Below are 24,718 nucleotides of genomic sequence, written 5' to 3' on the forward strand. Positions count from 1 at the left end.
TGTACACCATACAGTGTCCACATTTTCCCTAGACTCACTATCAAGCAGCATCTTATTGAACATCTTCAACTGATGTTTTTTGTTTGCTTGTTTGTTTTTTTTGCAGTCAAGTCCTGTGTCATTTCCTCTTCGGTGAATTCTTTCCCCTCTGTCCTTCAGTAGTAATGTCTAAAAAGACTCGTCTCAGACTCTCAAGTCTTCCAATCCGCCGTGTTATTAGATGTCCCCGATTAAACCTTCAACCTGAAGATGAATTTGTTTTAAATCCACCTATTAATTAAACCAGCACTCATAATACTTCATCCCTGTCAAGCACACCACCCCTCCTTTTTTTTTTTCCTGAGTCATTTAATGGGCCAAGGCTGTGTACACGGCAGCCATGTGGATTTACGATGGCGAAGATGTTAGCTGTCGCCGCTCTCGAGCTAAGTAACGACCTTGTTTGGGATTATGTCATATTTCCGTGTCCTCAACAGAGTCCGAAGGCCGCCATGGCATTTCTCATTACGCTTACGTGCGAGCCAAACCGCCTTATAATAAAAATCCGTCTGTCCTCTTTCCCATCACCCCGACCGCTTCACTGACTATCCGGGACACGCCTCCTGTATCGGCTCTTATCGCAGCTCAACGTGTCAACTTTGTTCCTCCGAGAAGGTCACGGAGATTTATACACGAGATAGAAAGATTGTGTATAGATTTCATAGATTGTGAAATCTATTTCAATTGTCTTGTGTGAGAGAAGGAAGAACGAGATATTCTCCTCCCTCACTAGAATTTTTAATTTGCCACAGGAGGCTTAACCACATTTAGAAAAATCATCCCAGAGAGACATAAATCAGGCGTCCTGTTATCATCATCACCGTCGTCGTATAAATTACACGGAACCTGACAGTGAGAAGGTGTTTACTATGGGCTGTGAATAGCAGGAGATTAGCGAGGCTTGAGTCACCTGAGACGAGAGGTTGATTAATCCAAACTTTTATTGTCGTGTTTCTGACAAACATTGGTGTTCATCAGGAAATGACGAGGAGAGGATTTGTCGGTGTAACGCGCCAGGGGAACGTACGGAAAACACAGCTGCAAAGTTATTAGTGTTTCAGTGGAAATGTTCTGATGTGTTTCTTGCTTATTGGAAACTACAAGAAATTACAAAATCCTAACTAAAATGTATTATATATTATAGTATATTAGAACAGTTGCGTTCACACGGGTGACTCGGTTTTTTATGCTAAATGTCCTTGTGGTAAAAAGCCACAATCATAGAATGAGTAAAGAAAAAAAATGCAGCTGTCAATCAATGATAAGGTTCAGCAGAATGACGTTTCTGAACAGTGATTTTGCATTTTAATAAAAAAGAAAAAAAAAGAAATGGATTAATTCATTTCTGCAGTCATACGGTTAGATGTCCATTTTTGTTTTTTGTGTTTTTTTAATGATGCGGTCAACCGTCTCTAATTTGTATGTAAAGGCTCGAGCATGAAATGCTGCTCTTGTCTGCCCTTCTGCTGTGAGGATGTCTGACACAGCAGGAAAATGTGTTAACATGCATATATAAACACACACACACACAATCATTACCAGACTGAGCCAAAGAGATTGTCCCTTTTTTGTGACTTATTATAAAGATTAAACTGTAAATCAGCAATATACGTAACGGTGCCTCGTGTTATTTTTCATTATAAAACACTGGGCTTACATTCTCAATTCTGATTGGACGAGAGGTGTCTTGTTTTATTTCAAAAGCAGATCTCATAGATCTCAATAAAAAAAAAATGCACAAAGTTTTCCTGCTCAAACCTTTATTTAACATTCACTCATCAGGAGTTTCCTGTGTCGGTGCTTTGTAACAGTCAAATATAAAAGTAACTTTTATATGTTTTCTCTGCAGCTATTACTTCTTATAACGTGAAATTTAAGCGTATCTCAGAAGCTGCTCGAATGATTTGCGATTTTGCTTATGGCTAATTTCTAGCATGGAGAAGTAATAATTTATAAATTACACCTACCTTTAAATATACAGACTTGGATCAAAAGAGACACGGAAAAATATTAGCTTGCTACCGTTTGTGAATTATGACAAGTAATACTGGAATGCAGGCCAATCAATACTCATTTATCTCTCACATCTGTCACCTCGAGGAAGAAAAACCTCATCCTTCTGGAGCAAGAGATCTGTGAAATGTTTGATTATTTCGTATTGGGTGCAAATCAAGCAGCCAAAAAGACAAGACTTTCCCCCGAAGTGTTAATCCTTCTCGAATTGGGATCAAGGCTGGCATAGCGATTAGTCTGTTGGATCAGGCTTGATTGATTTAGGCTTCTAAATGTGTCTAAGATGGAGAGACGTGTCACATGAAGCTCCGTATTCCTTCTTTTATTTTATTTTGCTTACTAAAACCCCAGAGAAATGGCACAGCAAGTGTGTGGGTTTGATGTTTATGGGGTTGGTATGTGGCCGGTGCCAGCTGTTTATGCTCTTCTTTAACACCCATTTTTACTGCTGTTTTCATTTGTAAAACAGAGTTTAAAAAGTACGGTCTTTCACAGTGGAGCGCACTCTGGGGAAAAAAATTAAATCCCTAAACGATGCGCAGTATGTTGCGGCATATTTTATCAAGACGTTCCTGTGATACAACATTTCTCAGCAAGGCTGATGTAATTTGACAAAGAGTGAGAGAAAGAAAAGACAATGGTGAAGACTGAGCCTCACACACAGGCCTTAGAGCATGCAAATGGACACGTTACAGAGGCGTTAGATAAAAGATGTAAGTTATATGTATAGTATATTAAATAAAATTCAGTTAAATGCAATTGAACTTTTATTACAGGCATGCATAAAAGCATGGGGTTTCCCTGTGGGTTCTTCAGTTTCTTCCCACTAGTTGGATTTTTCATTCAGGGTGCATTGTAAACTTTCACCAAACAATTCCCGGGATAGTTTCCAGACCCAGGTTAGTGCATGTTCTCCCCGTGCCTCGGGGGTTTCCTCCGGGTACTCCGGTTTCCTCCCCCCGGTCCAAAGACATGCATGGTAGGTTGATTGGCATCTCTGGAAAATTGTCCGTAGTGCGTGAGTGCGTGAGTGAATGAGTGAGTGTGTGTGTGTGTCCTGCGATGGGTTGGCACTCCGTCCAGGGTGTATCCTGCCTTGATGCCCGATGACGCCTGAGATAGGCACAGGCTCCCCGTGACCCGAGAAGTTCGGATAAGCGGTAGAAAATGAGTGAGTGAGTGAGGGTTCCAGATCCATTCATTCATTCATCTTCTACCGCTTATCCGAACTACCTCGGGTCACAGGGAGCCTGTGCCTAACCGGAGTACCCGGAGGAAACCCCCGAGGCACGGGGAGAACATGCAAACTCCACACACACAAGGTGGAGGTGGGAATCGAACCCCCAACCCTGGAGGTGTGAGGCAAACGTGCTAACCACTAAGCCACCGTGCCCCCCGGTTCCAGATCCAGGTTAGTGAAAATGAATGAATAGAAATTCAATTAAATAAATATTCAGGCATCTCAGGCTTCAGGCTTCAAGTATGACTTGCAGAACAAAAAGCCTGTGGAATCTGGGAAGGATCCAGTACTCCCGGTTCAGATATGTAGAATATGTATCCATGTGAATGAGGTTTATGGAGGCAAAACTTCACTTTCACTAGAAGAAATTCACTCACAACAAAGGACACATTTATGGCAAATTTGGTGTTCAAAACACCAGAGATCTGAAATAGGCTCAAATCATAGGGACACAGAACAGGACAATAAAAACAAAATGCGGATGAATTCAGATTAATGTCCTTAATATAATATAGCGATTCTGGAGTAAGTAGGACGTAAAGGATGAAGTTGGTTAAAAATGAGGGGAAACTGCCCTCTGGTGGTCAGGAAACTGGAGGCAATTCTGGGCAAGATGTCATACCAGGATAGACTCTGGAAGCACCTTGACCTTGATCATTATAAAACATTCACTGAAGCTGAAGAACGTGGCGCTTTATAGTTTGATTTGGACTAGTTTATTACAAAACAAAACAAAACAAAACAAAAGATTGTAAGCTAGCTAAAGGAGAAACACTGTAAATATCAACACTACATGTACTGTAGATATCCTTGTTGTGAAGTCTTGCCGTTCTTTGTGTTTGTTCCAAAGTGCGTTTTACATTGAAGATATTTTTTACAAAGTAAATCTCGACTAAAACCCTCGGTCACCGTATTAGCATTTGGGTATCGATTTTGTGTCGCACTTTGGCATATGTTTTGAGTGTAAGCAAATGACTAAAAGTAACACTGAACAACAATGCAAAAAATAAAGTGAATATAAAACCCGACATGTGCGTTGCATAGTGAGCTTGTTTATTATGATTGATTTATTTTATTCAATCTCAGCCAGGTGTCATTAGACAAGTTCGGATTGAATCTCATCATTTTCCTGCCTCGTATCTTGTTCTTATTTTACATCCCCTCCTTTTCCCCCTCCTTCTTCCACTCCTGCTGCCATTTTCTATATAAATCTCAAAATCTCAACAGCTCAGTAGCCTACAGCTGTATTAGCTGATGTGTGTGTGTGTGTGTGTGCGCGCACGCAATACTAGAAGCATTTTCAAGATCAAACCCCCAAAGCAGAAAGATATCAGGCACAAGTAAGGAATAAAACATGACGGGCTGGTGTGATGCAGCCTGGTGCGAAGCTGAGTGACTGTTAACTGTAGTTGATTATTCTCTTTTAATAGCTTGTCCCAGACAGAGAGTTTCATTCCTGTAACAGCACTCAAGTCCGCTACTGCACAACTCTGATCTGTCCAGCTATGTGTGTGACCTTTGACCTGTTGACCCGCACAGATCTGGCCAGGTGAGACGAAGGTAGGATGATGCGAGGGGAGCATGGAGAATACCAACGTCAGTACCACACACTGGGCAACACGGCCCGCCGCTTCTCCAATCCAGACGTTGAGGCGATGGCCAAGATACATGCCGCGGATGCTGAGAGACAGCGGGGCAAATATCCACCACAGCATGCTGCGACCCTCGTCAGTGCCAACTGTTCACGCCAGCAGGTATGTACCTGTATGTGTGTGTGTGTGTTCGTTGCCATGAAAACATGCTAAACATGACTTGGCATGCTGTTCCAGAGAAGGGGGTATTGTCTTGAATAAATGGAAGAAAGACTGTGAGGCAGCAGATGTGTGTGTGTGGGTGTGTAATACTGTATATAGTAGAAGAGCTGTGTCTCGGTGTACATTTGTCATGCTGTGAATGATAAGGAATCGCAGGTAGGTGTGAAGATCTGCTTTTCCCTTTCCTTCCTATCTCTCGCAATCCCTTCTTTCCCTTTCTGTCTTTCACATGGTTTTTCTATTCTTCCCATTGGTGTACTTTCCTTTCTTGCCCTTCCCTTTGTAACCATATTTATCCTTCCTTTCTCAGCCCCATCACATTTCCCATCTATCTGTCTATTTCCTTTACAGATGTTTACCATCACTCTTTCACATCCCAACCCTTTGCATCCATTCTATATACTATACTTTTTTAACCTCCCCTTGTGTCTCTTCCATTTGTACCCCATCCCTAACCTACTCTTCCTAGCCTCTTACTTCAACGTTCACTTCACATCCATCTGGCCATTCCCTTTATTTTTACCATGTTCTTCTTTCCCTTCCCTTCATGTTTCTCACCTGTCTTTCATTTCACATTGCTACCATGTCCTTGCATTCATTCCTTTCATTCATAGTCTTCCATTAGTGGTTCTTTTTTGATATTCCATCTCTATAATTCTTTTTCCCTCCCCTCCCATCACATTTCTCACCTGTCCTTGCATTAGATTCTCTTCATATACATTTTCTTTCCCTGTCTTCTCTTTCACATTGTATACCAACCCTTCCCTTACTTTTCCTTTAACCCCCATCCCTTCCTTATGCTGTCCTTTAATCCCATTCCTTCCATATCCCTTCTTCATCATGTTCTTATCTTTGCATTCATTCTTAATGGAGCCCATCCATAGATCCCCAAATCCCAAAGTCTCAAGTCAGGTGTGATCTTATTTGGTCTAATGTCCGATGGATACCATAAATCTGAATCCTTTTTTTGCCATATTGCCCCATGAGAATACCAGCATCGAGAAGATTCTCATGTCTACCTCATGTTTACCTCAGCAACTATTATTGTTAGGGGTAATTGTGGTAGTTTTTAATCTTTCCTGTTTACTCACTCACTCACTCATTTTCTACCGCTTATCCGAACTACCTCGTGTCACGGGGAGCCTGTGCCTATCTCAGGCGTCAGCGAGCATCAAGGCAGGATACACCCTGGACGGAGTGCCAACCCATCACAGGGCACACACACACACTCTCATTCACTCACGCAATCACACACTACGGACAGTTTTCCAGAGATGCCAATCAACCTACCATGCATGTCTTTGGACCGGGGGAGGAAACTGGAGTACCCGGAGGAAACCCCCGAGGCACGGGGAGAACATGCAAACTCCACACACACAAGGCGGAGGCGGGAATCGAACCCCCAACCCTGGAGGTGTGAGGCGAACGTGCTAACCACTAAGCCACCGTGCCCCCCAGAAAATGTTCTCAATACAGGAAAACAGGTTGAAATACTTTTCTATAGTTTTCACATGATACAGATCCATGGAATAGACATTATGTTCTGAAAACACCAGAGTATTTCTTTACCTTCTTCTTCTTAGCTTCTTCTTCTGTTCTCAAGTGAGTGTTACCACCCTGTACCCAACTCTAACTCCTTCAGACACGAAGGTTGGTCAGACGTTTATACAAACCCTATTCAGCTACTCAGGAAAGAGAGATGCAGTTGACTTGATGGTGACCCATGTCTTCACATCTGATCATTCAAGTCTTTTCTCCAATTTTCTGTGTACAAATCTCTTCTCTGTAACCCCACCCATGAAGATTATGAACTCATTTGTATGAAATGCAAATCCTCTACGTTTGCAGCATAGCCACTTCTTTTACCTTTTCTTCTATGATTTTTGTCTTTGCCATCTTTTCTGCATGCACCTTTGTTTCCCTTGTCACTTTCTCTTAGCAGGTTCTACCCCTACCCCCCCCCCCCCCCAAACTATTTTCTCTATTTTTAATCCCCTATGCTCTTTCCTTTCCTTCATTTCTGTTTGCACTATCTATTTGTACTCCTCTGTTAGCAACAGAAATGGGAAAAGAGGGGTGGGGAGGTGTTGGAGGCAGGTGGAGTCGGATGTTTCCACGGCAACCTGGCGCCCATATATGGCGATTGAAAAGATCACATGGTGAGAACCGGCAAGGTGGAGAACGACAGAGACATAGAGACAGAGAGAAGAGGTTATAATCAGGGAAAGATCAAGAAAGGGACAGTGGGTGTCCATAATGGTTGAGAAGGCAGAGAGTTAAAGTGAATGAGTGAGTGAGAGGGAAAGGGTGAAAGGGGGGGAGAGAGAGAGAGAGAGCGAGAGAGAGAGAGAGAGAGAGAGAGAGAAACAGAAAGCTCCAGAGGCAGGGGATTTTCTGTGATCTGCAGCCTGGAAACGGAGAGCCGGATGGATAGACAGAGGGAGAAGGAGGAGAGGAGGGGTGGAAGGAGGCACAGGAGGGAAGAGGATTAATTAGCAATGGTATGTTACGTTTATTAATCGATGAAGACATGAACAATTTGCGCTGAACAAACAGAGAGAGAGAGAGAGAGAGAGAGAGAGAGAGAGAGAGAGCGAGAGAGAGAGCAAGAGATTGTCTGCCTAACTGGTTTGTGTTTTGGATAAGGTGGAGGTTGATGTTCATCTAACCAGGTGAGAAGGTGGACTCTGATACAGAAAGGTGTGTGTGTGCACATGCGTGTGTATGTGTGTGTGCGCATGTGTTACGTTGTGTTTTGTTTATAGCATTGCAGGTCGGCTAGTGGCTAGAGTGTTGTCATCGTAATATCGTGTTGTGGGGCATGAGGTGGGCAGCAGGTGTGGCTGGAAAGCCTGCCGCAGTATGTATGAGTGTGTGTGTGTGAGAGAGAGAGTGTGTGTCTTAGAGAGCATACAGAGACAGCCAAAGAGAGAAATATTTTTGAGGGGCATGCTGGACAGATATATAAAGACATGAAAATGTGTCTAAGTGTGTATATGTGTGTGTGTGTGTGTGTGTGTATGCCAGAGGAAGAGAGGGCAGAATGGGTGGGCACATAAGCCTGCTTGGCATGCAGACTGTGTCGCAATTTTATCCCTCAACTCTGTTTCCTGATTTCTTACACACACACACACACACACACAGATTTGGTTGTGATGACACTGTTCCTACAGGATTGAGATTTTCACCTAAAGGATATACTTTGGTGACTAATTGAATTTTCTACAACAGACCTTTTTCAAACCAGTAACTAACCTGTCTCAAAATATCTCACGTTATTATCTTCCTAAATAACGGGCTTAATATAAAGTACACTAATGCTGTAATCTCATTTTGAAGATCAGACTCCTTCTTCAAAGTTTGTGAAGCAGTGCTTAAGGAAAAGGCTATTCTGGATATTTTACATATTTAACCGTTCTGGTTATATTATATATTATATATTATATATTAAGATATATAAATAAATAGCGTAAAAGTCAAAAGCTGTAGTCTTAGCATAGTTGGGATGCGCCTTAAGCAGCCAACAATGTGTTCATAAACGTAAAAATAGCTTCTTACAGACCAAGTCAGATTTCCAGCTTTGTCTAAAGAGTCAATGGTGTGAAACGCCAAGAAACGCCTACTTTCACAGGAATAGGTCACATTTGGCTGACTTTGCAAACAGCCAGCAACTCTCTCAACAACTATCGTGTTTATAAAATTCACTTATCACTGTTAAAGACAGAATACAAAATAAAACCAGGGTTTGTTTTGTCTGAGTAACTGTTTTGGCACACAGCTTCAAGAAAACACAGTGTCAAGTGGCGCTCTGTCCCCCATAACCACGTTTCTTTCTTGTTAGTCTCACTATAATAGCTTTACAGTAGTTCTGTAATAATCTGGAGGTTTAAAGCTTTAAACCGTGAAATAAAATAGCATGAAATGTTAAAAAAAAAGAGAGCGAGATGAAACATTTATTGGTTAATAATAAACAGAGTTAACCTAAATGAATAGCTAGTTATTTAGCTACACAGGAGACTGAGAATGAAACTGAGCTATTACCAGGAATCTTAATACCAAGCTTTAAGCTTAAAGGTAAACAAACAGGTATATGATTCTTAACCAAGACTGCAGAAGAAGCGCCGTCGACAAAATGCGAGCAAGTCCTTTGGTTTAAAATAATAAATAATTTACAGCCATTGTGAGGTTTTCATTTCCTGAATGTTGTACTAACGGGAGCATGATATGACAGCTTTATGTATGACTTTTATTTTGTTTAGTTTACACGTACCTGCATGTTCCTGTTAGCCAGATCATGTCTCAGATGCTGTGTAGCAAATGTAGAAAGATATTGCTAAAACGTTGCAGTCTCCTGTACAACCATGAAGCTACACGCTAAATTAAAAAAATTGTTTGCTTCTTTATGACCCTACTGTGAATAACAAACTGCCAGTCCCAGGTGTTAGAGCTACTGATTGTCGTGGTTTGTAAGGTTTTAGTGAAGGTGTGTGTGTGTGTCTGTGTGTATTGGAGGTAGTGCTGGTGCTGCACGTTTGTTGGTTTAGGTCTCATTCACCTACAGGCCCATTTGCCTGAGGTATACATTCAAATGACTAGATCTCTGCGTTTCTTTTTCTCGTCTTTCTGTGTGTGTGTGTGAGAGAGAGCTAGATAGAGAGAGAGAGTGAGAGAGAGAGAGAGAGAGAGAGAGAAAGAGTGAGACAGTGATGTCCGGATGCACTGCAATTAGCCTTTATAATAAAAGCCAGCAGCCGTTAACACCATCTGTCTATGTGACTAATATTCAACAGTGTGTGTGTTATCTTTGAGTATAGCGTGTGTGTTTTCACCTGTATGATGTGTAATCACGAGAATCATAATAAAGATTGGGTGAGAACGGATCAGTTTAATTTGCTAAATTATTAAAAGATTCTCTCTCTCTCTCTCTCTCTCTCTCTCTCTCGTGTTTTCTTGTCTCATTCTTCCTCTCAAATAGTGACTCTGTTGTCTAGGACAAGACAAGATGTTTGTTTAAATAAATGTGCAAAGTTTAAAGTCTCTCTCTCTCTCTCTCTCTCTCTCTCTCTCTCTCTCTCTCTCTCTCTCTCTTTCTCTTAGCAACCACATTACTGGAGCTTTAAGGTCAGTACTGAAAATTTCATAGATTTATTTCCTGTTTAATTTTCTTTATTATATATTTTATTTTCTTTATAATTACTGTATAATTACTGATTTTTAATAACAGTTTTTTTGCTTCCTAAAGTTGATCCTTTTCCAATAACTGACTGTTGTTAACTGATTATTGTTGATAATTTTTCAATAACGTGGACCACACTTCCATTCACACTGTAGCCAGAAATGATGTTGGAGCAGTACTACTATTATAGAAAAATTAACCAAAAATGTTTGACAGGATCAATAATTCAAATTGAGTTAGAGACAAACAGACCGATAAAACACAAGCCGGCATTATCATTACCACAGGTGTACAGACACACACACACACACACGCATCCTGGATTATTCATTTTGTAATATATTCAGTAATCACTCCTGTGTTTGTTATACCATTACATTAGAGGTAGATTGTAAGCAGTTCATTTAGCCGATAAGTTTAAAGCATGAATTATTCCGCAGTTAGAGAGAAGAGGCAAAGTCGAGTCGCCGAATATACAGCGAGGGTCTGACGATGGAGCCTCGTACACACACTGTACAGCGCTGATTATTTAGCTCCACATAGAGATGGTTGCTAGGTTACTTCATTAGAATTTTAGAAAAGACTTCGTATCTTCTAAATATGCTCTTGAGGAAGATTAGAATTTCTTAAATAAATGTGTGAGAAGGTCACGGTATGATGAACAGCGATGTGTAAATGTTATGCAATCTCATTAGTAAAACAGTAAATATTTCAACTGATGATACTCAACTAGATAAAAACCTTGAATTAGCTAATTTACAAAGAATTACCTAGCTAGCTACTTTATCTAAATTGTATAACTTTACTAGCTAATTCACCAAACTCAAAGTTTACTTAAGTCAATATACTTCAGAGTCTATGGCGAATTAAAAAAATCTTACAACAAATTTTTTATTTTTTTAAAATAGTAATAATGGTGTTGAGATTTTTAATAAGCAATTAAAAGTCTGAAAAAGTACTTAGGTAGGTGTAGTACATGTAGGAAAAGTAGAATTATGGCAGCAAAAATGTGCTTCAAAATCAAAGAATATCTGAAAATATTCAAGAGTAAAACAGAATATTTTTAACAGATGAATAAAGCAAATTACACGCTTATCAGTTTTAGTTAGCTCGTTCTAGTTAGTTAGCTCGTTCTAGTCAAGTACTTTACAAAACTCAACTAGCTAGCTAATTTATAATACCTAAAGATACAGAGAATTTAACTAGCTCATTCACAAAAAGTAACTAGCTAGCTGATTTATAAAACGTATCCAGCTGGATAATTTTCCAAACTTCAAATTCAACTATTTTTCAATCATCCAGATAAACAATGGATTTCTGTTTTCGGGGAAAAAATCCTATTAAGTAAACAAGAAACTTTAACCATCCAAAAGACCTTTGAAAAAGCGTTTATTCCCCCATAACGGTTTAACTGCTGAGATGTATTTTATCCTGTATGAATTTGATTGCTTTCTAATGGGATTTAAACTTGCCTCACAGGAGCATAGTGATCTTTCACGATGACCTTGTGGTAACAAGCTGTGGTTTAATTGCGCTTTATAATTCCTGCCTCTGTATCCTGCTGCCTGCAAAAAAAAAAACAAGGAAGCACTGATACAATATACAGAATTTTCAAGTACCTCATTACGCGTAGAGATATCACAATTTAGCTAATTCTACCCTGAGTAGATAGTCGAGCTGAGGACTGAAAAAAATGCAGCAGTAACTAACTTGATGTGTAGATTAAAAATTGAGGTGACATTCAGGTGACATCACAAACATTTGTGCTTGTTGATCATCCCTTTTCAGATTTAGTCCCCCTTTGATGTTGAAATTGCTCCCTTCTTCTGAAGGTTTTCCACTAGATTTTTGAACATGTTTATGGAGATTTAGGGCTTTCAGGCATTGATGCAGTCAGCGTTCCAGTTCATCAAACGTGTGTAGTAAGCTTGGGTCTTGGGTTTCAGGCCACTTAAGTTCTTGCTCTCAAACCTATTCACGCCATGCCTTTAATAAGTGACGTGACATACGGCTAAGTACGGTGACCCATACTCAGAATTAGTTCTCTGCATTTAACCCATCCAAAGTGCACACACACACAGCAGTGAACACACACACCGTGAACACACACCCGGAGCAGTGGGCAGCCATTTATTCTGCGGCGCCCGGGGAGCAGTTGGTGGGGTTCGGTGCCTTGCTCAAGGGCACCTCAGTCGTGGCCGGCCCAAGACTCGAACCCACAACCTTAGGGTTAAGAGTCAGACTCTCTAACCATTAGGCCACGACTTCCCCTTTATGGAGATCGCTTGGTTCATAGGGGCATTGTCATGCTGAAACTGTCCACAAACGTTTGACCAAATTGTGTTATTTGCTTGGTGAAATCTTTCATGAACAATTTGCTTGAACTATTCTTTTACTGCCCGTGATCTTAAATGGCTTTGTGCTTGTTTCTGGTCTGAGGTGGCCGATTTAGTACTGCCTTGCCCATCTGTCTTCTGCTTGAAGTGGGCTTTAATTGTGTTTGCAAAGCGCTTAGGGAGTTATTATCATGCTGGAAGAACGTTTTTACCACTCGGTTATTCTCCCAAAGGTACCGCTCGATGGAACAAAATCTGTTTCTATATCCACAGCATTCATCATCTGACTGATTTGCACCACATTTCCTACTTCTCTATCACTTTCAGAAATGCACTCCAAACCATGACAGCTGCCATAGAAACTTGCAGACTTATACGTCTCATAGGCGCTTCTCCTGACAAAATTGGACTCATCTCTATAAGCTTTTCGATCACATAAGCTTTATGATCTTGAACATGCTGGAACCCAGCCTCTAAGACTATCTCTTCAAGACTCAGTGATACAACTTTGGCAGCTGCTTTGAATTTGTTTTGATTTAATCCTTTCTGTTTCTTACAGGAAATTACTTTTAAATATCAAACATTAAGTAGTTTTAATGTGTTTTTTTTTATATTTTAAACCTGGAAAATCTAGTTTGCCTCATAAGTTTCTCTCCTAATTCTACAATAGACTTATTATTTACTATCAATTGGCAATCTAGTGTTGATAGAGTTTTATCAGCTGCCTTTCTATTAGAAATTTCTCTCTAATTTGTGAAACTGCTGGGAGTTCCCCAAGGAGTGGTGGGGAGCCAAATCAGTGCACTTCTATACAGCCATCCTGGAAGTGGAGTGGGAAGCAGATGGCCATTCAGATACATGACCTGCTCCAGCTGGGTTAGTGCCCCAAATATGGAATCTCTGGTAAGAGGAAGTGCTTCAGTTTCCCCTCAAAGCACTTCCAGGAAATGTAGAACAGCAGCCATGGTACTCTGTAGTCTGACCATACACCTTGTTATACTGCTGTAAGGCTGAGCAGGGACCAGTTTTTCTTCCCTTGGCTTTCTGATGACAAGATATTCTAGACTGTCTATTCAACAAACCTCACCTTCAAGATCTCTCGCTCACTCTACTTTTTGTACTCTCTTTTCAAAACGACGAAAAGCTGGAGGGCAAATACTGTACCTACAGGAAAATCTTTGCTTCTGAGTTCTGACCACTTGATTTGTACAGGTTGATCCTTCTGGTTGGACACAGGAAAATATACTTTAAAAAGCAGGAGCAGTTGCTGGCTTTCTGCAAATTCGATTCCCGCCACCGCCTTTTGTGTGTGGTGTTTGTATGTTCTCCCCGTGCCTCGGGGGTTTCCCCCGGGTACTCCGGTTTCCTCCCCGGTCCAAAGACATGCATGGTAGGTTGATTGGCACCTCTGGAAAAATTGTCCGTAGTGTGTGAGTGAATGAGAGGGCTGGCACTCCGTCCATGGTGTATACTGCCTTGATGCCTAATGAAGCCTGAGATAGGCACAGGCTCCCAGTGACCCGAGAAGTTCGGATAAGCGGTAGAAAATGAATGAATGAATGAATGTATTGTTGCACAGCTAAGCTGCATTTAGCAATGACTTTCAGCTGAATTAATGATGGCTATACATTGAAACCCTACAAACCCTAGAAGTTTAGAGTTGTTAGCATTATTGTTCATGACAATAGGCATGACCATCATTGTTCATTCATTCATTCATTCTACAGTAACCAGTTTATCCCGGTCAAGGTTGCATTGGGTCGGGGACCATAGAGCTGATGCCGGTTCCCACAGTGACAGGCATGACATTCTCTCAAAATCTAGGTGTTTGTTTTTAACAGGGCTTGTTGTTTATCTCAAAGCTTCACTTTGATGATTCCTTTCTCAAATGAGGTTTCCACAAACTTAAGAAAGTGCTTTTTCCACGAATGCAAGAGTTTTTTCTCCAGTCTCCAGTGGTTTCCACCAGCTATGTGCTGTCAATTATACTCTGATGGCTTGCGCTGAGAGGACTGTTGCTAAGGTAACATCAAAGCAGTTAAAGAGTGAAGAGTCTAGACCAGTAATGAGAAGCAAAAAGTCTCATGAGTCTCTTCTGTTTGCTGAATTTCTGCCACTGTTATTTGATATGCACTCTTCAGACAATACAGTTTGCAAACGTTCGTCAGATTCACTGTGTAATCAAGCATGTTTGTGTAGCACTGCCTGCTAGCAGTGGTGTCATTAGAGGTTTTTGGATAGGGGGTCTTTATTAGGGTGCCTTGGGGATGTGTTCCCACAGTAAGGATTAAAAAAATGGCCCAAAGAGGACTGTTCATTATAAATGTTAAGAATAGCAATAGGCAAACCATAATAGTTTGGAGGGTGGTGATATTAAATCAGGTAAAAACCACAAAACTATCTGTATTGAACATACTTACAGTAGCCACAATTATTAAGTAGTCTTCTGTCTATACTGTTACTTATTATTTCAGTCTCTAAAGATTTTTATGATCAAACTTATACTTGCTTAGTATATTGTAAAATTGTCTGCACCGTAAGCAAACACTGCAAGTCTTGTTAACCTTTAAGTTCCGTTTCCTGTTTGGTATGCATGCTTCTTGTGCTTGAACTACCTCGGGTCACGGGGAGCCTGTGCCTATCTCAGGCGTCATCGGGCATCAAGGCAGGATACACCCTGGACAGAGTGCCAACCCATCGCAGGGCACACACACACTCTCATTCACTCACACACTCACACACTAGGGACAATTTTCCAGAGATGCCAATCAACCTACCATGCATGTCTTTGGACCGGGGGAGGAAACCGGAGTACCCGGAGGAAACCCCCGAGGCACGGGGAGAACATGCAAACTCCACACACACAAGGCGGAGGCAGGAATCGAACCCCCAACCCTGGAGGTGTGAGGCGAACGTGCTAACCACTAAGCCACCGTGCCCCCGCCACCATTCAGTGGTTCATTAAAACACACTAAAAATGTTTATTGCATTATGCATTTGGATAACACTAGTGTCATCTCTTCATTTAAACACCATTTAACTGTAATAACTCAGTGTAATCATTTATTAATGCACACTAAAACAGATCCAGAGAGCAGGAGTTGAATTCGGAATTGGTGACATGCCAAGATGTTTTGTAAAGCTGTCTGGGTTCCAGGCCGTAATTACTAAATCCATTCTTATTTATTTCACTGTAATTTATGTTTTTTTTTTTTTTTAAGTTTTACATTTGCATGGTCAGTCTGACTGGCAAAAAAATGCAAATATTTAACATCATCATAACCTGGAGTTGTAAAAACAGTATATCTTTGAGACGTAATGCAGCCTGAAGCTTTATAACCAGACGTCCTGGCTATGCTACTGATCCACAAACACACCGCATCAGTATTAGTAGGTTTTGTCTCTCGGAGAACATCATTATTAGTGTGTTTGATCATTAGATCATGAGGTCAGTTAGCTTGTTACACAGCTACTTTAACTCTGTTGTCCTACTTTAAGCTCTTTGTGGGTGTGTTTGTGTGGGGGTGGGGATTAGAATTCAGACCATTTTAGTCCTGAGCATAAAAAAATAAAACAGACTCTAAAGTTGGTTAGACAGTGTGTGTGTGTGTGTGTGTGTGTGTGTGTGTGTGTGTGTGTGTTTTATAGCGTGTGTGAGAAAGCCTTTGTACGTTTTAGCCTCATTAGTTCTTCATCACTCACCAACAGTGTCAAAGCGCAACGCTTGCACACGCGCACACACACCGAGTTATTTCTTGATGGTCTGCCACCTTCCCATAAGGCATCATTGTTGAGTTGTGCACATCTGTTACTACGGTGCAGCTAATTAAAGCACTGTGCACTACCGAGAAGCCATTTTACTTCACCAGTTTGTAAGGGCCAGGGCACAACTTCACTCTGTTAATGTTTCCTGTTCAATAATAGAATTGCAAGTGGGCTATTTAAACCAAACCGAGTAAATGAGTTAAACAGGCTCCTCCAGCACTGTGTAAATGTTACTTTATGGAATTCAGTTGATAAGACTGCATAAAAAAAATCTGCCAGATGATGTACATTTTTTTTGTTTTAATCAAGAGAGTATGGTATGTGATGTATAGTAAATGGGGTTTCATGACGTTTCTGTTCTTCTGTGTAGGCGAGGACTCCGCGTGCCAGCGGTGGAGGTCATCAGTCTCTTGCTGATCAGGGAGGAGGCCGGTCGTTGTACGCCTCGGCAGAGAATCTAGAGACCATGGGCGACGCTGATCTTGCTCTTGGCTTCAGCCGCTCCAACCGCCTCCGACAGAGCCTGCCGCTTGCCCGTTCTCCCAGCCAAAACAAGTTCCGCCCACCAGGTACAGCTCCACCCACACCTACTTGCATACACTCACAAAACATAGAGACATCCACTAGGGTCCTGTAGCTGCCTGTTGTTCTGTAACTAGCAAATATTCCTAGTGATTAAAATAGTCAACACAGACATGTTAAAAGCAGTAACAGGAATATTGGACTGTCGCTAGTGCAAAAAATCCATGTATGTGGAGCTTCGCCTACACGAGTTCTGGTGCAGTATTTTACAAGGATAAAGTATAATAGTGCCTTTTTACAGTCAGGATTGAGAATCCAAACATGCTTTGATTTATTACTGCATCACATTTCAGAACTTTTGACTTCCAAAGCTGTAAAGACACGAAATATTCTCAAACCCAGTCAGCACCAGAGCCCCATTTCAGCATTGCTGTAGGTCTCGGAGGGGAGGTGCGCTGTGGAGTGAGATTTTCACCCAGAGACTGCTGGGATTTTTGTTAAACTGCAATCTTTGTCTCCATGCAGAAAGCTTGAAGCCCTCCCATGAGAATTGCCCCTGATGTCAAATGTGATGCGCTGCACAAATTCAAAGGCACTCACAAAATGGTGTTAATCGACTGGTTGACTTTTCCCCTCCCTCTCTGTTCTAAATCTTACTCCTTACTTTCTTAATCTCTCGCTCTTTCTCTATCTATCCATCCCTCCTCAGGCGTTTTGTTCCTGCAGTTTGGCGATGAGACACGGCGTGTTCACCTCAGCCACGAGCTGAGCAGCATGGAGACACTGCATGCACTGATTGTGCACGTCTTCCCTCAGCAGCTGAACATGAGTGCACTCCGCTCGCCTGCTACTGCCATCCTCATCAAGGACGAGGCACGCAACGTCTTCTACGAGCTGGATGACCCTCGCCGGATCCACGACCGCTGTGTCCTCAAGATCTACTGCCGAGATGCCGCGTTCACCACTCACCACCACGCGCATCATGGCCACGTCACTAACGGAGACCTGAGGGTGAGCTTCCATAAGACTGAAAATGCGTTATATTATTGAAGAACATACTGGAGGCTAAATTCACATATAGAACTGAAAAATATCTGAATCAACTGTTCACACAGAATTCAGTACACATAAAAAAACAATCAATTCATTTTTGTTCACATTCAAGTACTAGTTAAATTTCTTTAAATGTGGGAAATGTTATTATTTTGAAAAAAATTCCATTTTAATAAAAATTTATATTAAAACTATGAATTTAAAATTAAATTAAAATTATGCAATCCAAAAATTGGATTGTTATATAAAAACATCTGATGACATGCATTTGTTTCTATAACCAAACATACATTTCTGTAGATACACTGTTTTGTTGATGTGTCTGTGATCAGTTATTTTAAGGTATTTTAGAGAACTAATTTAAAAATGAAAAAAAAAACAATTCATTTCTTTAAAACAGACAAAATAACAAATATTGTAAGTATATAATAATCAATCAGTATAAATGACAACACAGCCCTGCCCACTTGTTTTCAATTGGTTTACAAGACTCCTGAGGAGACGCAAGAAATCAGAGTACAAGAGTACAGATTATATACCTGTGGATTTATGTATAAATTTAATTGTGCAATTTTCTTGCCTCTGCCGCCTCCATCCACCAGAGGGAGCTAGCATACACATCGCGTGAATCTTCTCCCACTCGCCGCTTGAACCCTTCATCGTCCTCTCCGTCGGCCTCCCCGTCCCGCCCACACTCCCGCCTTGCTTATGCATCTGTCCGGCCTTCGTCGTACGCTGGTCCACCCCCTTCCCCTCAGCCCCACCCTTACCAGCACCAGAACACCAACCATCCTGCCTTCTGCCCCTCCCCAAGTGCCATCCTGGAGCGACGTGACGTCAGACCGGACGAGGAGGCACCAGCATCACCATCAAAGAGCGTGGTGCTCCTAAAGAACGAGGCGGCGTATGCCGATCCGTATGCACTCGTCCATGGTGTGGCTTCAGCCCAGTCACTTGCTTTCCGACGTGGCTCGCTGCGGGCCCTGAGTCCATATTCAGCTGCTGCTCTGCATTGTGAACTAGATGCTGCCCTCTACAGGCCTGGAGGGCCGCTTTATGGCGAGCCTTATGGCCCGATGGGCTTCCGAACTTTACCACCTGCATCACCACAGAAGCTGGAGCCGTACAGGGGTCACTCGGGTCGGGGATCACCGGGAAGGCAAGGCTTTCGAAAAGATGGGACGGTGTACGTTGAGGGTCATAAAGCGCGCGTCGGGGGCCCACTGCTAGACCAGATGTGTGTGATGGGTGGAGCAGGTGGTGAGGGAGTGGCACTGGCAGGATATGAAACTGACACGAGGCAAGTTTGAATCATTTTGTCAAAACGACTAATTAGGAAAGAAATGGTGTTAGCTAGCTACTATGAGCTTGGTAATGGCTTTTAATATTCCTTCACTATTGTTATTTCGTTTCGTTAGGATCTTTTTTTTTCAACAGAACTACTCTACAGTATGAAGACATACATTTAAATGATATTACTTAGTAGACGGTAAGGGATAATTATTCATATATACAAACTGAGTAAAGTATTTGTGAGTTTTAGGGAGCGAATGGAGGCCATGGAGAAACAGATAGCCAGTTTGACAGGTCTGGTCCAGAGTGTCCTTACCCGTGCCCCCGACAGTCCGTAAGATATTTTCCAAATATATTTCACACCATAATCATCTATATTGCTAAAGCATAGCCATAGACCTGCAGTGACATAAGTTTAATTTGACAAAGTGTGTATTCATTTTTATGAATCATGGTGAAGAAATTGATTCAAATGTACTTGTTTTTTTAATATATGATAAAGGACATCTGAAGACTGCAATAAAGAGACTGGATATGAATGGATATTAATAGCAGAAGGTGTGTGACTAATATTTTCTTTTCTTCAGCGACAAGGCAGAAACAGCAAGCGACTGCTCAGCACCTGAGAGTAAGTACTTCATATGGGTAAATATATGATATATAATGAAGCAAATAAGTCTGTAGCAGGAAATCAGTCAACAGTGGGTTAAATAATTTGTATAGAATTGATAATGCACTACAAACTACCGTCCATGCTTCTGCTTGTTAAAAAGACACAAGGTCTATAATCATATAGAATTAAGTGAAAAAGCTTCACTTTGCATGTCTTAATTTATGCAATCTGAAGGCAGTCTTTAATCCTGTTCCAAACATGGCATAAACCAGGCCGGACATCACCTACTCTACATTCATTAGGACAAGGACCCAAGCTGATTTTCATTTTGAATTTTGTGTTTCAGCTGGCAGGTCTAGAAAAGGAAAAGGTATTTCTGTGTTTGTCTGTTTCTTCAGTCCACTCCACTGAAGCTGTTGTCGACTTCTGTTTGTCTAAAGTCTGTCGAACCCACCACTGATAAACTCTTTTTATTTCATCAGTTATGACAAAACAATAGACAAAACTAGAATGTACATTTCCTGAGGAAAATGTGAATGGTGCTTGCATGTGGCAAATCTCGGCACTCGGTTGCTAGGGTGAAATTTTAGGAATTTCCCATTCAAGTCTATGAGACTTTTTTGGACGCTTTTTCGTCCGCTGTGAGAACATCGCTGGTTGGATCGCTTATAAAAGTCATAGCACACCTCTCCTCAATGAGCCGGGTCATTGCACAGCAAAGCACACCTCATTCATGGGTCTAGGACAAAAGCTATGGGACAAGTTACGCGCCGAGGTTTTGTCCGGAAGAAGAATAATCCGTATGCAAGGTAACAAGAATGTTGCTTTGCAAGCACCATTAACTATAATAGAATGTAATGCTAATATAGTCAGATAAATGGCTCAAGACATTTACCTTCATGTCATTTGGCAGCCTCCCTTATCCAAAGCGACTTATATTTAGCTCATTTCGAGGGTAAGGCCCTTGCTCAAATGCCCAGCAGTGACAGACTAGTAGTCTTAGGTTTCGATCTTTTTTACAATCTTGTAAATCAGTAGTCTAACGCCTTAATGACTGACAAAAAAGAAAAAAGTTAACAGTACTATTTTTTCTGAATCCCAAAGAACAACAAACTTCAGACTGCTGTAATAATGTAAAATGCAAAGTGTAGCAGGCAACTTGAGACTAGAGACAAACTGGAAAAATAATTAGAGATATTTCCACCCATGTTGTGAGTCAGCCTGACTTGACCACACAAATGTGAATTTTTTATTTTATTTGCATTTATAGTTATGTTTAGTGTCAGCAAAATGAGTTGGTTCTTGTTCGGCCATAAACTTTTACCAGCAATCTTTCTCTTGAAGTGAATAAGTCTCGGCTTGTTGTGTTACACGAGAAACTGCAAGGTTGTCACTGTAGATGACGTTTTAGACTGAATACATTCATATAAAACTGTGATTTGCCCTGCAGTAAGAGCAACCATCGGAGCTTCTATTGTGTTCAAGATATTTTTGACTTTAAAATGAGGATCGTAAACGAAGTACATTTGCATTAGTTTTTTCATAACTGATCAAATGAAAAACGGACTGAGATATCTGGTACTGCTGTAGATAATTACGGAATGGAGTCTGGAGATTGGAAGACCCTGTTATAATATGTGTGAAAGTAAACGTGTTCAACCCAAACAATCCTGGAATGTTTGTGCTGCAACCCCTGACCACTGGAATGAACCCTAGAAAACTGGTTTCATCAGCGGCATGTTCTGTTCCCTTTCATCCAAAGAGAGCAATAGCGCTGATGACCTGGGCGTTGCTTGGATTGGATGCAAGCCGTGTGTGTTTTACATTACTTGAGGAAATTGTAGATGTGTGTTGCATGTGCGGACCCTGTAGAGGTGTTGTTATGAAGCAAGCCTTTGATACAGTTCATCTTTATCCTTGATTTGAGTGGTGTGAAAAAAGAAAAAGTTACCTTCATTTTTATGCCAATTTGTAGTATGATGGTATTGTATTTAAAAACAAAACAAAACTTCATATTTACTGCTATATGTACTGTATATGTTGCCTACAGTTTAGTCAAAGCATTTGTGATATTTGAGCCCTTGCCACACTTATACTTCAGATACAAGACCAAATGTGTCTTTCAAGCTTTCAATCTAATTTACATTAGCTACCTTTTTCCCCAAAAAAGCCTAGTCAGTGAGGTTTCCAGGCAACCAAATTGGAGTTGCTTTCCTTCATCCTTGCCGTCTCCTGACCTTGATTCTTCTCCCCAACAGCCACGACTCCCTCGGCTCCTCTGGCCCTGATGCCACCTCCGCCCACTGGCATGTCTCAGCCGATTACAATGTCTCGTTCCCAAATGCAGCTGCATCTTAGCGACTTGCAACGGAGTACTCTGGAACTACGCAAGCAGCTTTCACAGTTACGCAAAATACAGGTGTGCTGTTTGATGGAAAATTCCAGCAAAATCTACAATGACCTTTAATAATAGTGAATTCATATTGTTTCATATTCATATTGTTTTGCATTCTTTTCAGATGCAGAATCAGGACTCGGTGCACACTTTGCTGAGGCAAGCAGAGGCCGATTTGGGTCTCTGCCTGATCGAAGCATCTCGGATGCAAGAAGATCCTCTACAACGCCAGCGCCTCCTAGTGGAGGAAGAGAGGCTGCGCTATCTCAATGAAGAGGAACTGATTATACAGAAGCTACAGTGAGCTAACACATACAAACACACCTGCATATTTCCAGTATTTCCCATCACTATATCAATATTGGCTTAATCTCCATCACTTTCTTATGAACCGTTCATTACTTATTTGTCTAAAGTTAAGTCTGGGGGATCAATCCTTACTGTAGAGTTGCTTGAAATCGAGTACATGTCTGGTCAGTAAGTTTCAATGTTGATCACGTGATATCCATAACCTTTCTTATAACTGTAATTTCACTGTATAACAGCCTAATACTCGCTAATTTAATAGTAAGCAAGGCTATTTGTCTTAAGGGAATCGATAAAATAACAAGCTTGCTTAATAAATGGCTATTGCATAACATATCTATGGAAATCTTTGCTAGTTTGGTTTTGGTTTAGTTTTAAATTTGGTTTTAATTGAACAATATATTTCTGAAAACATTTTTTACTATGCACAAGTACTAGTGTTAGCTACCTACCTACTTAACTCCATCTCTGAAGCTGTAGCTGCCTGTTGTTCTGTAACTAGCAAATATTCCTAGCGATTAAAATAGTCAACACACATATGTTAAAAGCTGTAACAGGAATATTGGACTGTCGCTAGTGCAAAAAAATCCATTGAATTGTGTTAATTATCATGCATGTGTGCATTGTGCTTCCAGTGACCTGGAACGTTCAGTAGAGGAAATGAAGACAGGGGCGGGGTTAAACCATCGCTTGGTAACAGAACAGGAAGTGGAACAGAAAACTCAAGAGCTCGAGAAGCTCGGAGAGACACTGACCAAACTTAAGAGTGAGTGCATGGACACAACACAAACAAAATACTAGTCATTCACACATCAGCATGATGCTCAGAGCCATAACCCAGACAGACTTAAAATATAGTTCTCTTTATATTTATTACGTGGGGGTGTATGTATCTGTCCAGATCAATTCCCAACGCTGCAAAGTAAAATGCGCGTGGTGCTGCGAGTCGAGGTCGAGGCAGTGAAGTTTCTGAAGGAGGAACCGCTGAGGCTTGATGCTTTACTGAAACGCTGCAGAAACATGACAGACACACTCACATTGCTCAGGAGGTAATGCCCACACACACACATATAAAAAATAAAATTTGCACATGGCTGGGGGACAATAGGCACACATATCCAGAAATTTTATAATATTAAAAGAGGGTAACACATACATGCAGGACACTGCAGAACATGGTGGACACACGCAAATATATACAACAAATCTAGTGCAAATGTTGAAAACAACCAAGTTTCTATGTGTGCACACAGGCAGGTATCCGAAGGCTTATGGAAGACTCCAGAAGACTTCAGCAGCTGCAGCGATATAGATTTTACAAAGAGCTGTGATCTGGACATTTTAACCAGCCCTTCTCTGACCAGTCTTCCTGACTTCACAGGCAATTTAACAAGCTCTAGTGGTCTGTCAGGCTCCTTGACAACAAACTCTGCTAACATAGGTACTATATTTCATTTATATAATTGGTTAGGTCACAGCTTTTCAAGCCTGGTCCTGAAGAACCCCACTAATATGTGAAGGATTTAGGGTGCTACAGGATCAGGGTTTGGAACCTGTGGATTGGGTGATGTGCTACTGCAATTTTTTTACCCAGAGTTTCTTCAGACATACATCAATGTAAACTCTTTATGCAATCCTGTAAATTGACTCAGCTGTCTTTCCAGGCTCTGGTTCCAGTCTGTCTAGTGCTCTTGGCACCAGTCTGGGCTCGAGTATGAGTGGTGCTACAGGTTTAGCAGGCACTACCACACTTGGGAACTGGCTGGCAAGCACAGGAGTTGTGGACAGCAGCATACCCGAGCAGGATGGCACCTCAGCAGGAACACTAAAGAGCCGTGGCATTGAGGATCTGCCTACACGGAGAGAAACGGACAAAGGGGTGTCCGTGGAAGTCCGTCTGGTAACAGAGATTTCTGGTATTGCTTTATTGTTGTGGTGTCTGTGCTTGCTCTGCAATTGTTTGCTCTCATGACTGAGCTAGCACCTGAGATTAGAATTAAAACAGATCTTAAGTATATGCAAAGTCAAGAAAGTTGAAAAGATTCAATAGATGTACTAAACCCCAGGTAACATTACATTAAAGTTCCCTGGGGTTTAATATTCCCAGTAGGGCCACCTTGCTGAATCCAAGGAAATTGTCGGGCAAAATTGGA

The 24,718-nt window shown here is 41.3% G+C and overlaps 1 protein-coding gene across 3 annotated transcripts in view; it reads left to right on the forward strand.

The window, feature by feature from the left end:
* Window positions 1-24,718, forward strand: part of LOC132846402 (SRC kinase signaling inhibitor 1-like) — a 46,706-nt gene that overhangs the window by 8,412 nt on the left and 13,576 nt on the right. For 2 of the 3 annotated variants that reach the window (XM_060871112.1, XM_060871113.1), the window contains exons 2-14: window positions 4,832-5,046; window positions 10,204-10,227; window positions 16,754-16,952; window positions 17,615-17,916; window positions 18,561-19,262; window positions 19,506-19,585; window positions 19,839-19,879; window positions 22,123-22,283; window positions 22,384-22,559; window positions 23,201-23,331; window positions 23,467-23,614; window positions 23,819-24,006; window positions 24,230-24,465. In XM_060871112.1, the coding sequence (XP_060727095.1) occupies window positions 4,858-5,046; window positions 10,204-10,227; window positions 16,754-16,952; window positions 17,615-17,916; window positions 18,561-19,262; window positions 19,506-19,585; window positions 19,839-19,879; window positions 22,123-22,283; window positions 22,384-22,559; window positions 23,201-23,331; window positions 23,467-23,614; window positions 23,819-24,006; window positions 24,230-24,465 (2,577 nt within the window). In that variant the 5' untranslated portion in view covers window positions 4,832-4,857. Of the gene's footprint in view, window positions 1-4,831; window positions 5,047-7,701; window positions 7,779-10,203; window positions 10,228-16,753; window positions 16,953-17,614; window positions 17,917-18,560; window positions 19,263-19,505; window positions 19,586-19,838; window positions 19,880-22,122; window positions 22,284-22,383; window positions 22,560-23,200; window positions 23,332-23,466; window positions 23,615-23,818; window positions 24,007-24,229; window positions 24,466-24,718 lie in introns of those variants that run through there. The other variant, XM_060871114.1, reaches the window with a different exon arrangement.

Source organism: Tachysurus vachellii, chromosome 5 (genome assembly GCF_030014155.1).
Source record: "Tachysurus vachellii isolate PV-2020 chromosome 5, HZAU_Pvac_v1, whole genome shotgun sequence".
NCBI lineage: Eukaryota > Metazoa > Chordata > Actinopteri > Siluriformes > Bagridae > Tachysurus > Tachysurus vachellii.